The 15,125-nt window shown below is 42.8% G+C and overlaps 2 protein-coding genes across 2 annotated transcripts; one reads left to right on the forward strand and one right to left on the reverse strand.

Moving 5' to 3' along the window:
• Nucleotides 1–391: 391 nt before the first annotated feature.
• Nucleotides 392–6,795, forward strand: ldha (lactate dehydrogenase A4). Its single transcript, XM_062390898.1, has 8 exons — nt 392–550; nt 2,722–2,847; nt 3,541–3,658; nt 3,762–3,935; nt 4,037–4,210; nt 4,327–4,444; nt 5,319–5,442; nt 5,568–6,795. The coding sequence occupies exons 2-8, from the start codon at nt 2,722–2,724 to the stop codon at nt 5,730–5,732; spliced, it is 999 nt and encodes a 332-aa protein (XP_062246882.1). The 5' UTR covers nt 392–550; the 3' UTR covers nt 5,733–6,795.
• Nucleotides 6,796–7,466: 671 nt separating this feature from the next.
• Nucleotides 7,467–14,919, reverse strand: tsg101a (tumor susceptibility 101a). Its single transcript, XM_062390897.1, has 10 exons — nt 13,981–14,919; nt 13,389–13,476; nt 13,240–13,305; nt 12,158–12,321; nt 11,710–11,836; nt 11,379–11,436; nt 11,030–11,124; nt 9,336–9,538; nt 8,999–9,238; nt 7,467–8,902 (listed from the first exon to the last, which is right to left on the reverse strand). Exons 1-10 carry the CDS (start codon nt 14,020–14,022, stop codon nt 8,813–8,815), a joined length of 1,173 nt encoding a protein of 390 aa, XP_062246881.1. The 5' UTR covers nt 14,023–14,919; the 3' UTR covers nt 7,467–8,812.
• Between the last annotated feature and the right edge of the window lie 206 nt (nt 14,920–15,125).

Raw genomic sequence — 15,125 nt, forward strand, 5'->3', positions numbered from 1 at the left:
TATTCACATTATTGTTGTGAATATTATTATTGTTTTATTGTTCTTATTGCATGAAACATATTTTAGAAATCCCCTGCTACACTGTTGAGCTGCGATGATGAGTATAATCTGTATAAAAACTGGATTATACTGGATTATGTTGTGTTATGAAACTAGGCGTTAAGCATTAGTGTGTGTTTCCTGTAACATGAAGATGGTGTGACCTTCATCACTGCTTCAACCTGCTTGACTGACTCGTGAACACTGGAAATGATGAAGAGGAATTCGCGCTGGAAAAAAGAACGAAGCATGATGCGCACACGCTCCTCGCGCCACATCCGGTCTGAGTCCAGACGGGACGTGACTGGCAACATGCGCCGCCGTGGCCTCAGGCCCCGCCCCCTCAGCTCATTGCGTATGCGCGCACGTAGTGCTCGGCGGAGGAGCCTTTAAAGAGCCTCGCCCCCTTCCGCAGCGGCACTTCTTTCTGCGGAGACAAGCTGCCCACCGGGAAGAGGAAGACCCACAGTCCGGATCCAGTTCTCACCCGCTCTGCTACTCGAACCTCAAGGTAAGACCGACACGACACCGGGCTGTGAGCTGCGTGCGGCTCGCTCGGGCTCATCCGGGACTTTATCCCCAATCCATTTCCTTGTTCAGGGATCCGAGCTGATAAAAGAGACTTCATCAACCTGATGCGCATTTTTTAGGATCATCCCGACAGACCAGGATGCCAGGGGGGATGTGGCGTCCATGATTATCGATTGATTGGTTACGGAATCACTATTTTTTTTCCTGCTCACGCCTTTTTCCACATGGGTGTAATAATGTGTGCACTTTTTTTGTTTTAGAGCGATCACTTCAAAATAGTCGAGGCGGCATGACGCAGGCCTCCTACCCCCCCGCAGTGTCTCATATAACACGAGATGGATGGAATCTAAATAATGGACATGCGCCTAGAATAATCATAGAGTCACTGCCTAATAGTATCCACGCGTAAAAATGCAAAATATCAACATTAGCTGCTAATATGATTATAATAAGTCGATATAAGAGCCCTTAAGTGATCGATCAGTACATCACAAGGTATTGGATCAGTACGTCAGAGGATCGTGCTGATGTAATAGACCGAATTCACGCGCTGTTACACAAGTGCACGTCCGCAGCTGGTGTCGAGCTGGAACGTGAGAATGAAACGCGATGTACCCACCATCATGGTCTGTGGGTGGGGGGGGGGGGGGTGGGGGGGGGGGGGGTGGGGGGGCAGGTCTTATAGTGAAGCGATGCTGCTGGTGATATAATATCAACACTGGTGTTTTAGTGCTTTGCCAATTTTTTTATGATCACATCAATTATTAAAAAATATGGCTGATCATTTCATTTTTTTTTTTTTTTAGATTAGGCAGCTGGAAAATTACATTAACAGAAAAGACAGTTTTCCCCCAACATGTGGAATCTATGAAAGAAAATGCAAGTTTGGATGAAGTCATATTTTTTGTAAAATCACATCATCCAAATAGTGACTTGAAAGACTAAAGCACCGCTGTGATACCTGACACCCTATCAGAGCTCAGTAAACCCTTAATAACTTACCCTGCTGCTGGGGTCTGATAAAGTAAATATCATTATGTGCCGGGAAACATGATCATATGCAGAAAGCTGTGATAGTCGTACAGTTGTGTGACACAGTCCCAGAAACTCATATAATCCAAGGACTGGCATTAAACAGCCGTCTCACTCTCACTCCTACCAAACACATCACATTAAGTTCTTTCAGCTCCTAATAATCCTTCTTGTAATCCTCATTCAGTGAAGTTAAGTGGTAATATGGCTGTTTGTACAGGCAGTGGTGAACATGTGCTGTAATCCTTTACTGTACGTTAACAAAGGGTTTTCTTATCACTCAGCTGACCTCAGGGTTCACGTCCTGCTATGTAATAAGCCTTCAGTTCGCTCTGAGTGAGAGATAATTGGATAGAGGGACATATGGTATGACTGTCCCACCTACCATGTCCTACTGTTGTGTGCAAACTCACCCTGGAGAGGTTTTGAATATCCTCTTGTGGAAGGTATTACAAAGCACCACGCTGCCCCGTCAGGTACTCCACATGTCCTGTGTGTCACGTGACCTGCGTCTCTACATCAGAGACACGACGCCATCACGCTGGTGATGTAAGAGCCTGCAAAGCGGGGCAGCCCACCCGCCTAGTCCTAGCCCAGCCCAGACAGGAAGCATAAATGGTAGAGTGTGTGAGAGTGACGTCAGCTGGGGACGGTCTGTACCGCACGCCAGTGGAATTTTCCCAGACAGTGGTTGCTGTGGAGACCTGGAGAGGGGTCTAAGGAGCAAATACTATCAGGAAACCATATAAGGAAGTAAACATAATGAGGAGTGTCAGACTTGGGAAGTTTATAACAGGAACTTGCGGTTGATAGAAGTTGTGTTGTGTGGTCATGAAAGAGGGAAACTTTCACGACCCCTTTACAGAAACTCCCTTTTCTGTGATGACAAAATAAAGTGAATCCAAATCGTCATGGGATGAGAACGTGCTCATGCGTCCCAGCTTGTGAGGGAACTTTAAATAACCACCTCATACATGATGCATCTCTAACCCTCCCTCCTTCTCCGCCTATTACACTCTGCCTACCTGCTTTATTTCTACGCCCTCTCACTGACCTTGTCCTTTCCCTTTGACTATTTCTTCTTCCCACCTTCACTGTGCCTCTTTTATTTGCTCTCAGATGTCCACCAAGGAGAAGCTGATCAGCCATGTGATGAAGGAGGAGCCTGTTGGCAGCCAGACCAAGGTGACGGTGGTGGGCGTCGGCATGGTCGGCATGGCCTGCGCCATGAGCGTCCTGCTGAAGGTGAGACGGGAGAGAAAGAGTTGATTTTATGTGACATATCATTGTAGTGTAGTGGAGCCAAGAGAAAACGTAGATGGTATGAACACTGTGAAGGTAAATCTATGAAGGAGGCTACAGAGTTTTTAAAGTAGTAACTAGAATGAACCTCCTCCAAGGCCCAACAGTCGCCTTATGAAACCACATTTAAATTCACTGGATTCTGGTTTTTATTTGGATCTGATATAAATTATGGCTATGGAGTAGATTAAATTAACCTGAATGAGAGCAAACCCTCAGCATTATAGATGGAATAATAAGGTTATGCAAACTAGTCCCTGACCTGAGAACAGCCAAACCTCTCTATTGTTTGGTAGAAGGAGGACGAAGGAGTGGAATCTTGGCACTTCCCTTCTAGTGTCCGGTTCCCTTCACACTAATATAGCCTGATCTTAGCGAGCCGAGGAAGAACAGAGGCCAAGAGAAGCCAGGGGTCATTCATATTATAATGCATCTTATGAGCCGATACATGGCTCCATATTTATATTCTGTAAATAGATATAAAAGTGAAAAATACCTCTGGGAATAACAGAGATCCTCCACATATGGCACAGGTCTCAGTGTAGCTCCAGTCTTTACTAGATTTGCTGTAACACACGGTACAAATTGTGCGTTGACTTGTCAGAATGTCTTACTCTTTGTCATGTGTACCATCAGGACTTGTGTGACGAGCTGGCTCTGGTTGACGTGATGGAGGACAAGCTGAAGGGTGAGGCCATGGACCTGCAGCACGGCGCCCTCTTCCTCAAGACGCACAAGATTGTGGCCGACAAAGGTGAAAATTAACAAATATTAACCACAACTTTTGCTGGGAACCTTTTTTATTTTTTGCTCACTTCAGTGGCTGCATCAGAACACTCTCTCTATCCATTGTTTAGACTACAGCGTGACAGCCAACTCCAAGGTGGTGGTGGTGACTGCCGGCGCCCGCCAGCAGGAGGGCGAGAGCCGACTCAACCTGGTGCAGCGGAACGTCAACATTTTCAAGTTCATCATCCCCAACATCGTCAAGTACAGCCCCAACTGCATCCTGATGGTGGTCTCCAACCCAGGTGAGGAGGGAGTGAGCGTGAATGAGGGGGGGCCGGAACGTGTGAGAGGAGAAAGTGCGGTACGGTTTGAGATGTTGCTGATTCATTCTTCTCCCTCCCAGTGGACATCCTGACCTACGTGGCCTGGAAGCTGAGCGGCTTCCCCCGTCACCGTGTCATTGGCTCTGGCACCAACCTGGACTCCGCCCGCTTCCGCCACCTCATGGGAGAGAAGCTCAACATCCACCCTTCAAGCTGTCACGGCTGGATCATCGGAGAGCATGGAGACTCCAGTGGTACGAAGATTCAACGATAAACATCATCCGCTGTGAATGTTTGTTGGTCTACAGCAAATCATTTCATATAGCTTCATCATTTGCACGTTTCACAATCTCATGTGTGTTTCTCATAGTGCCCGTGTGGAGCGGCGTGAACGTGGCCGGAGTTTCTCTGCAGGGCCTCAACCCAAAGATGGGGGCTGAGGGTGACACCGAGAACTGGAAGGAGGTTCACAAGATGGTGGTTGAAGGGTGAGGACCCTTTCTTTTCTTTTTTTTTTTTTAAGTGAACCGGCATGTAGCTGAAACATTTCCTGCTCACACTCTGCCACCTGCACGGACGATATCTGTCCAGCAGCTTTATGGCTGTAATTGTATAAAGTCGGAGCCATAAAATTAAAACAGGTCTGTAGGGCTCAATGGGAACTGATCACCACTATTCATAAACATAAAGACTAAACGTCCCAGCAGGCTCAGTTGAATCCAAGCGCGCAGACTTGCTCAGGTGAGGAATTTTAACATGGAACTGAGCCCAGAGACAAGCAGAGGCAGGCATTTCTTTATTATCATTACAGCCGGGCTGCCACAACACACACAATAGATCTGCTGCTCTCTGTTACACAAAACTACATGAACTCACTTTAACATCCAGGTTCTGCCTTAATGAAAGAAATTACTATATTAATTCCTGACTAAAGAAAGGTTACTTAATCACCACTGATTACTTAAGTTGTATCATTCCTTTGATTCCAGTGTCAGCCACTCTTCACTTGATTTAGGTCAAGAGGGAGTTTGTCTTTTTCTTCAGTTAATTCCAAGGCTTACGATGCTGAACTTTATATACCGGATTTTAGTTTTTGGTGCACTGCCTTCCTCATAAATGATTAACAAGAACCAGATATAGTTACAGCATGAGCTGCTGTGTGCACAGCAGAAATTCAGGAGTGGCAACTACAAACTTTCCCTACAAAACAGCATTAGAACCTGAATAAACAGGAATTCAGACAGAGTAACTTTGTTCTTAATACCAAATCTGACTGAAGCTTGATTGTCTTATTCGTCCATGAGACATGGCCGTTCTTCTCACTTCAAATTGTTTTATTATCCTTTTGTTTGTGCACTGCAGAGCCTATGAGGTTATCCGGCTGAAGGGCTACACTTCCTGGGCCATCGGCATGTCTGTGGCTGACCTGGTGGAAAGCATCTTGAAGAACATGCACAAAGTTCACCCCGTGTCCACACTGGCCCAGGTGAGGTGCCGGGCAGCAAGTCGGACGAATCCCAGATCATTGTATTCCCGCTGTTGACTCATTTACCAAACAGTGTGCAGATGAGTAACGGGTTGGTCCTCCTCTTCCTCTTCTTCCTCTGCTAGGGAATGCACGGAGTGAAGGATGAGGTCTTCCTCAGCATCCCCTGTGTCCTGGGCAACAGCGGCCTGACAGACGTCATCCACATGACACTGAAGGCCGAGGAGGAGAAGCAGCTGGTGAAGAGCGCTGAGACCCTGTGGGGTGTACAGAAGGAGCTCACCCTCTGAAGAGGAAGGCTCTGAATTCTCAGCTCCACCCGCAAGCCAAACCAAGCTCTGAGTGGTTGATCTCCACCTGTGTCCCGCACGGCAATGGACGAATGAGACTTTTGAGTATCTATAAAAATGTCCACGTGTTTGTAGCTAAACCAATGGAAACTAGATTTTAGTTGACATGGGTATCATTATCTGTTGCTGCCTTCCTTCCTCCATCACTAAATATTCAGAGCGGATCTCATACCTTTTAGCCTTCGACCTCAGTCAGTGATGAAGTGAGGGGGCATTTACATATTGTCCTCACTATACATCAATTGTAAGGCCTTTGCATATTGAGTGTAGTGTATAATTCTATGTACTGTATGTTTACGTGTACTGTTGCTGTTACTTCTGTGCACTCCTCGTTCGTATTCTGTGGCCGTTACTGGTTGTTTTTATTTCCACTTGGGAATCTCTGTTAAATTTTTAATTTGGAAAACAATGGAGATATTCCATTCTCTATGACTTAGGCTTCCTAGAGAGTCGATTTCAATCATTGGACTCCTTTGATACCAAAGTCACTTGAGACCAGCGAAGCGTAGCAGTTTACTGGTTGGCACCGAAGCCTTTGAAATCAAAATAAATCAAAAAAACACACAAGTGCACTGACAGAGAAATATATATATTTAAAAGGCAAGCTGTTACAAATGAAGGCCACACTGGAGAGACTTAGAGGGGGTGCCAACAAGGTAAACTGTCATAATGTAACAGAGACCCAATGGGAAAGATTCAGCTGGAATCCTGGTTATGAATCATAACGGAAGGTTAGAATCCTGAAGGTGTTGTACGTGTGCGCACCCTAAATACCCTCAAAGGGTGTCTGTATTTATTTGAATCCTGTGTTTTGGGAAATAAAGAACATTGAGAACTATACTATTATTTATGACGTAAAAATACAGATGAGATCTATTTATGTATTGATGTTTAAACATTGGATAGGGTTGATCGATCCCTCACAGACTCTTCCTGTCAGGGCAGCTGAATGTTGATTCTCATTTGCCCCGTAACATCAAATAAATCTGCCAGGATGACGATATTGACGTGTGCTTTGTCCTTTGCTGTGTTTGTCGTGCAGTCCAGCGAAAGGCAGCTCATGTTTACATGGCTGCTGAATCAGCTGCTCTCTGTGCAAATCTATGGGTCAATACATGCAGCGGATTAGAAGCTTCTGTGCTGGAGAAATCTGGTCACTGCTGCAACAACTATTCATTAATGCTTCTCTTGGTTGTTTGTCCAACAAGTGTGCATGACAGAGATATAACTATAAGAGATATGACTGTGATCAATAAGCCATCAAACAGTTATGAACTAGAAGTTGATTAAGTAGAGTGCATACTCCCACCAAGGCCCAACAGCTATACCAAATTCTCACACTCACAGATTAGTCCTCTAAATAAGGATTTTCATCCAGATCCTTAAATCAATCCCTGAGAAGATGGTGAATTATGAAAAAAAAAAAACAGTTGCAATCTGGCAATGTAAAAGAAAATAAAAAACAATTTCTGGATCTGCCCCTTTGTCCAGATCCAGGCTAAAATGAAATGGTTTTTCTTTGGCTTGTCTCCATTGAAGTTTCATTAAAACCTGTTTGGTATTTTTTCCACGATCCTGCTGGAAAACAAACTCAATGACTAAAAGGGGCAAAATAACCTCCTTTGCTTAAAGTAAAAAAGTTATACTGGAATAATGATCTCAGAGAGATGAAACTTGAAATCAGATTTACTTTATTTTTACTGATTTACATAAATCTACAGATATAAAAGAACAGGTGGTTGATTTGGAAACAAAGAAAAAAAAAACAACAGCAGATATTCTATCATACAATTCAAAGTGCATTTAGTAAAAGGCTAATTTAAATGAGACCTGTTTGCAAACTTTACATAAGTTAACTTTTTTTGATTAGTACATAGTCCTTTTTTTATTTGTTTTACCCTCCAACGTTCTGGCATATTCACAACTTTTTTTTTCTGAAAATCTAAACTTCTCATCAGGACTGAGAATAAGTGGACAGTACAAGGGAAATAGAAAAGTTAAAAAAAAAAGATTTCCTTTTAGAGTTAAGTTTGTCAAGACAGCCACCTGCATTAGTTAGAGACAGTGTACAGAGTGAGACGACCACTGTACGAGACTGACTGGTTAATGCAGTCAGAGGGTAGACCTGAGCAGCTGACATGCGATCAAACAGCCTCACTCACACCATCACGGAGACAAAACACAGATCAGGGGAAAGATAAAGTGTAGTGTGGGTAAGTGGATGGGTTGCTCACAAGAATTCAGCTCATTGATAGACCCAAGGAACACAGAAACAAAGTTCAGGGCCACGTTGATCATCACGTCTACTTGAGAGGAGATTAATTTGACTCCATGGCTACTGAACATGACCCAGACCCCAGGCAGAACTAAATCCTGAGGCTGAACCCCCGTCCTTCATGAAAGGTTGCCCTGGGTATTTATATCACAGCCTAACCTTTTTCATTATGAGGGGTGTGGGACAGCGGACACATGGGGCTCTCTACAAAGCCCCTCGCCGCTAGCCCCTGACAATTTGTGCTTACTAGCCAAACTACTTTGTCTGACAAAGAGCAAAAACCTGTGGACCAGGGTGTAATGCAGCATAAACATGTCGACACAATAACGCACAACCCAGCTTCACCACAAACACTCACACACATCATACACAGAATAAGCTCGCACCTCATTTTTACCTGTATGGCGAAAGTTTTTTGTGTCAACGACAGTCAATCATTTGTCTTGTCTGGTTCATGACTGCTGATGCATAATGATCCCAAAGAAGTATTTGGTCAGATCAAAATATAAATGATGTACAACTGTGGCCATACAGTTTGAAATTTCACTGTTTGACACACAACAGTCCAATTGTTGTTAAGCGTTGCTGTTCTGGTTTCTTTCAGATTTCATAGTGAATTTCTATAAAAAAAGGATCAGCGATTTAAAATAAAAGAAGACGTTAAAGGAGGGAATAAAACAAAAAGGGATAGAAGGGAAAGGACGAGAGATTGACGATATGAACGCTTCCAGGTAATGTGTGGGAATCAGTAGAGGTCGCTGAGTCCAGCAGTTTTGCGGGCTTTCTGCATGAGGGCACGAAGTTGGAACTGCTTCCTGGACAGGAGGCGTACGTGCTGTAACAGAAGAGAATAGGGGGGGAATGTAAATCTCAGGATAAAAACGTGCTAACACTTGTTTCTCTTTTTCATATTTCTGACACGGGTGGTCACCTTTAAGAAAACTTCCAGGTCGATGACGCCCCTGCGGAGAGCCTCTCCCAGATAGAAGATAGTATCTTCGATTGCGTTCTCCTCAGCGTACAGGTTCAGAATCTGTTTGTAAAGAGGAGCCGTTGGCACAATGACGTCATCAATGTCATTGTTCTCTGTCTGGTTCTCCATCTTCTCCAAGGCCTCGCTCAGCTCCTCGTCCTTTCTCTTCAGCAGCTCAATGTTTCTGTCAACCTCCGTCTACAAACAAAATTACAACCATAAAACCAATGGTCAATTTTGGTATTATGGAAAAGATGTTGATAGTGGACATATAAAATACATATATAACTCTCACCACTTCCTGATCCAGTCTTGAGACCATCTCCTCCAGTTTCTGATGTCCTTTCTTCAGGTCTTCCTCTGTTCGCTTCAGGGCGTCCAGTTCAGCCTGAGCTCTGTCCATCTCCTCCTTCATCCTCCAGCGAAGTTTGTCACTTACTGCTGAAATCAGAGATGCGCGGATGGTGTCCTCTCCAATGGTGCCATCCCGGCTTGGACCTTAAGATGAAGAGGTTAAGAAGCAATGAGACGCAGTGATTGAACAGTTGTTTATCGTCCAAAATGTCCTCACAAACCACTGGGCAGACGTAAGACAGGATGAGTGTCAGACTTTTCTTAAAACTGTAATTGACAGTAGATGCTCATGTTAAATGGACTGCATCTATATAGCACTTTTATAGTCTTGATGACCACTCGAAGAGCTTTACCTTATTTGCCCAATCACACATATATGTACAGTATTTCTATTTGCAGAGCTTTTCCGTTCAGATGGAACAGCTCTCAGGGACAATTGCACAATGACACTTTGGCAAGCGGAATCAAAGAGACGGGAATCAAACTACTTACTGGTTATGTGACAACCCACTCTACCTCCTGAGCCAATGTTCATTTATAAAGCTCATTACTTGGGTAATATCTACGGTATCAAGTATCATTTGAGTTCCCCTTCAGGTTGCGAAAACAGATGCACAAAGCTTGTGACACATCTGAATAATTCTGAATAAGTGAAAAAAAGGAAACTCCCGAAACTGGTGTAATCCAACAGAATGTCTGCAATAAATTGTACTTTTCTTAACTTTAAGGCTGTAGTTTAACAGTATTTTACCTGATTACCTAATATATTAAAAGGCATTCAACATTTATTAATGTTTTTTAGTGAAGCTTGATATTAAAGGTGCAATATTTTGTACTCTACATATTTACTGTAGATATAGGTTTTATAAAAGCCCATCGCAAAGTACATCTTCAAAGCTGCCATTTACCAGGTTGTGTAAGTGTAAAAGCACTGATGGATGTCTGCAGGGTCACGATCACTTCACGAGCAGTCTGGACACAGCACTACAAATGTCAGAGTTGATCTGCCTTGAGATCAGGGCGGTGGTCACTCAAACGCATTTCACAAAATGTAGGAGGGAGTTTAACTCCTCCTGCACGCTGGTCCCTAACCAGCATTTCAATGGTTCAAACTGGTGTTGGGGAGCAGCAGATGGGTTCCCTTATCAGAGGTCTGTCATTGTGATGCAGTTACTGTTCCAACTCTAAATATAGCACTGTGCTCTACTAAGGTTTAGAGTGTGGGGAGCAGGAGGGGGCTGTTCCATTTCCTTTCGGGTTCATCCTACCCTTTGGCCTTTAATGTGCCCCACTCTAGTTACAGGGATGACCTTTCAGTGGCAGCTCATCATAATCAGAAGGTGAGAGAGTCGGAGTCAGAAGGTCAAGTTTCTTGATTTCTAGTTGACTAAAGACCACGGAAAATGGTAAAGATATAATTTTGTCTGGTGTGAATTGAACCTTTGGTTTAATATAAACCATTGTAATACAATTTCACAATAACCCAGACACTGCTGTAAAATGAAATACTATCTACTAGTTTCTGAGTGGACAGATTCCTTAAATTGTTTCAATCCAGTGCAGATTCAGACCTTCAAATGCACCCTTGATATAAGGAAGAAATAAAGTTCCCCTGATCCTAAATGTAACACATACCAACTGTGGAGACTGGGGTCTGGGTGGGATAGTGTGCAGGGCCGCCAGTGGCTGGGTATGAGTTGCCCACTGGGAACTGGTATCCTGGATAGCCTCTGCAAATAGATACATGATCAACAGATAGCAGACGCTTTACATTATTTAGTTTCAAAAGGGTTTGAATTGAAGTTTAACTTTATGATGCAATTGGCCTGGCTGTACAGTTTCCCAGTAACAGATATGCATGCAGGTGCAATGTTACAGCAGAAACCAAACAGACAAGCCAGGACAGGTTTCTTTTAGAGAAATAGAGCATAGATGTGTTATCTGGATTGAGAGAAGTTAGAGAAGTGCTTGGCAAACATCTTACCCCGGGGTAGCGTTCGGACCGTATGGTGACGCTGCGGGCATACCAGGCATGTAGGCGGCTGAGATAGAGAGTGATATGGAAACAATCAGGTCCCTTGACATACCGAACATAAAGGACACTCACCCTAACAGACACATGAACTGTCAGATGTTTTAAGGATGAGCTAAGAGCGCCATCTGGTGTATAGAAGATTAAGTGTACATATTGAACCAGGGTTTTTAGGATGTAAATTCTCTGACGAGCACCATATGACTTTGTAGAAAAGGGGTCTGTGGATTACCCTGAAAACTTTTTTCTGTTTACAATTACAAAAAAAAAACAAGTCACTCACGGTTTGGGGGTCCAGCTGCCTGGAAAGATTGGTAAGGGGCTTGTGTAGTGGGGCGAGAGAACACAGGAGGCTCCTCTCCAAACACCACAATCATCACCTGAATGAGACCATACAGGTCTGACTGGGGCTGTAGGAGAAACAGTGATGGTTAAGTTTTCCTCACCAGTACAAAAAAAGCACTCATGTCGTAGGATCAACAGGAAAGTCACAGCTAACATTTTTATCTGGAGCTCAGTTACATTCATGGTCCTAGTCACTGCCCCATTTTAAAATCAGAGGTATGACTTACTTCTATACTTTACAGTAGTCTATGTTAGAGCCTACATCCATGGATTTCCAAAAGCCACTGCCACAATGAAACGAAATGTATCTATGCCTTTTTCCCCACATATTAGCATTGCCTGAATAAACTATATTTTGATATGATGATTAACGACCTCGCACTCACATGCTTCCACTCATGTAGATAAGGCAGGTAGATCTTGCCATTGGCATCGATGTGCTTGCCAGTCTTGATCATCATCGCGTTGGTGGGTTTGACAAAACAAATGGGAGGGTTGTAGGGGTATGTGTCAAGCATCCACAGACACACTGGGATGTTGTAGACATTGCCTAAAAGAAGCAAACTCACAAAGTAAATATTGACCCTGTCAAATCTCAACATTCTCTTCTTTCCCCCCTGAATGTTCATCCAAGTGTTTTTCTATTTTAAGCCATCCTTTTGCTGTCGGTTTACCAATGCAAATGGAAATTAGTCATGTATTATTACACAGCAAATATGATATGGTGCATGTGAATTTAATACATTTCACAGTGCAGCAGATCTCCTGCAACTTGTCTCAATATCAGACAGGGTAGCAATGCAATCAAACACAACCAAGAAATTAAGAACAACTGGATTCAATTTAAAGTGGAGCCAAACCAGTTCATCCCATATGAGACTTTCAGGCATTATAATATGCATTATTTCATACGTTTTATACAAAATTTATTAGTATTTTCAAGTTCTATATGTTTGATTGTAGTCGTGCTATCTTTTGCAAATTTCAAACAAACTTTGGCAAAAATACCAAGCCTCAATTGTATTTCTTTGTCGTAAGGGTTTGATCACAACCTCAGCATAACACATAACAAGAAAATACACAAAAATACAAAAAACTATCAAAGTCAGGGGTAGTTATTGCTCTGTATTTGTTAAGTGTAAAGTACGCCAAGTACTTTCGGTTTACGTAAAGTAAAGTGTAAGTGTATTGGTGAGAAGCTCACCAATACATGTTTCAGTAAAAAGACGCATACTATGTCCTAAGTGGAATCAAAAAACTTAATGAAGAACTGACTTTTATTGCAGATACATATGCTTCTACATGTTTATGTGTTTTGGTTTGGTCGACCTCACTTGTCCAATGCTTAAAGTATTTGGGCCAACGATTGAGAAGTTTTACAAAGAAACTAAATTTACTGATGGGACGATGTGCAACGAAATTTTTAAGAGAAACTGTTTTTGAAGAAAAGAAGAGTAACACTCTTTACCTCTGTAGCTCACTGGGACGGTGCCTGTCAAGCTCATCAGGTCTCTTGTGGAGCCGTCGTTAAACACTGAAACACAAGAACATCCCATGTCAACAACAAATTGAGCATCATACAATCATATAAGATGCACCCAGTATCATTTCATTTACCATAAGCATCCATAACTGGCTTCAGGTCCTTGTACTGGGAGATGACGTTGGTTATCTCACGAACAGTCAGATCCCTGTATTTGTATTGCTGGGCAATGAAAACACGGACAGAGAAAAAAACAGGTATGTCAGTACAAATTAAAGTAGAGACACAGATGCTGAAAAGCACAGAAACTTTAATATGGACGAAACAAATATTTAAACTTCAGACAAGTACACTTATCAAAGTGGAATTGTATTCATTAAGACGCCAATATTAGAAAAAAGATGTGTATGTTGTACAAAAGCATGACACGTTGTGGAGTCATAGTCAAAATCATGATTTTAATAACATTAGTGATGTTAGCAAATATGCTACACAGCCAGGGAATGTAACAGGTGATTATTGATGGTTCTTCCCCAAACCAATTACCATGACCTTAGCGAACCTTGTAAAATAAACTATTTAATATACTCAATCTGTAGAGAAGCATAAAGCAAGACTCACTCCAGGAAGTTTTAACTGGCTATCTAGCTAATAGCGCCGTGTTTGACGTCAGCAACTTAAGCTAACTTGCTAATGCTGTCTACATCAGTTTAGCTGCGGTCTTACCTTCAGCATTTTCTTCAGCGCAGCATCGTTGACAACCGCCATGTTTTCTAAGTATCTGTTTAACTTCTCCCACAAACGAGTTTAAGTGAGGACTGTCTTTACTCTGTGGGTCTGACAGCTAACACAAGCTAACGCCAGCTAGCAGGACTTGACTGAATGCTAGGCTAACGTTAGCCCAGCCTCGGGCCCGACTACAGCTGAGACAATGACTCGTTCTCTGTGTGGGATCCTCCTGTTCAACACGGGCTGCGGAGTGTTGAAGACACGTCTCAACGCAGTGAATCAACCGAGAACCTTTCAAACGGAAAAACGGCGAAGAGAGAAGCCGAAAACCAAACACACGATCGTCAACAGAAGGGACTTCCGGTGGAGCACCTGACTGCTTCCGGTAAGAATGATACGATGGGGCTGACTGCTTCCGGTCTGCCTGTGACGAGGTTACAGCTGTGGACATATGACCACACCTAGATTTGTCATGTTGTAAAATGTCCTGATGACTCAGAGGAGGTGAGACACTCCCCCACGTCACCTGTACCTTTATCTTGAAGAACACAATGTTTTCATACTTCCCTCGTTATGAAAACACAGTTAAATGAGGCGATGGTTAAGTTTTCTTTACCAGTACAATAAATGCAGAGTCATAGGATCAACAGGAAAGTTACAGACACATTCATGGCCCTTGTGACTAACCCTAACCCTATAATTTGTTTCTTTATAGTTTGTATAGTCTGTGTGAGAGTCTAGATCTATAGATAACCAAAAGTCACTGCTGAAATCAAACCTAAAAAACTTGCCTGTCAGTTTAGATCACCATCGTCACCCAGGGAAGACAGAAAGAATATATAGTCCCGACAGCAAACTTGAAAATGAAAACTTAAAAACACTTTTCAGATGCACTAATCACAGTGTTTACTCCAAGTGGAGAAACTAGACTAAAGAAAGAGTTCAGGGAGCTTTAGAAGTATAAATTGAAAAAATAAAACACCATTTAGACATTTGTAAATGTGAATTTGTTTAGCAGCCAAAGGAAGATATCTAATATTTAATTAAGGCATGGTAATATGGCCAAAAATACATATTGCAATAAATGTTTTTATGCAGTTGAAATCAATAATTATTAAAGTGAAATTTCGATTTCTCAGATT

This window comes from Platichthys flesus, chromosome 6, assembly GCF_949316205.1.
Source record: "Platichthys flesus chromosome 6, fPlaFle2.1, whole genome shotgun sequence".
Classification (NCBI taxonomy): domain Eukaryota; kingdom Metazoa; phylum Chordata; class Actinopteri; order Pleuronectiformes; family Pleuronectidae; genus Platichthys; species Platichthys flesus.

Excerpts from the sequence above, each read along its gene's own strand:
- ldha (XM_062390898.1), top strand. The coding sequence starts at position 2,722 with ATGTCCACCAAGGAGAAGCTGATCAGCCATGTGATGAAGGAGGAGCCT. Across the intron at positions 3,659-3,761 it reads CAAGATTGTGGCCGACAAAG|ACTACAGCGTGACAGCCAAC; the intron begins GTGAAAATTAAC and ends TCCATTGTTTAG. Across the intron at positions 4,211-4,326 it reads AGAGCATGGAGACTCCAGTG|TGCCCGTGTGGAGCGGCGTG; the intron begins GTACGAAGATTC and ends TGTTTCTCATAG.
- tsg101a (XM_062390897.1), bottom strand. The coding sequence starts at position 14,022 with ATGGCGGTTGTCAACGATGCTGCGCTGAAGAAAATGCTGAAG. Across the intron at positions 12,322-13,239 it reads CGTCCCAGTGAGCTACAGAG|GCAATGTCTACAACATCCCA; the intron begins GTAAAGAGTGTT and ends TGCTTCTTTTAG. Across the intron at positions 9,239-9,335 it reads CAAGACTGGATCAGGAAGTG|ACGGAGGTTGACAGAAACAT; the intron begins GTGAGAGTTATA and ends TTTTGTTTGTAG.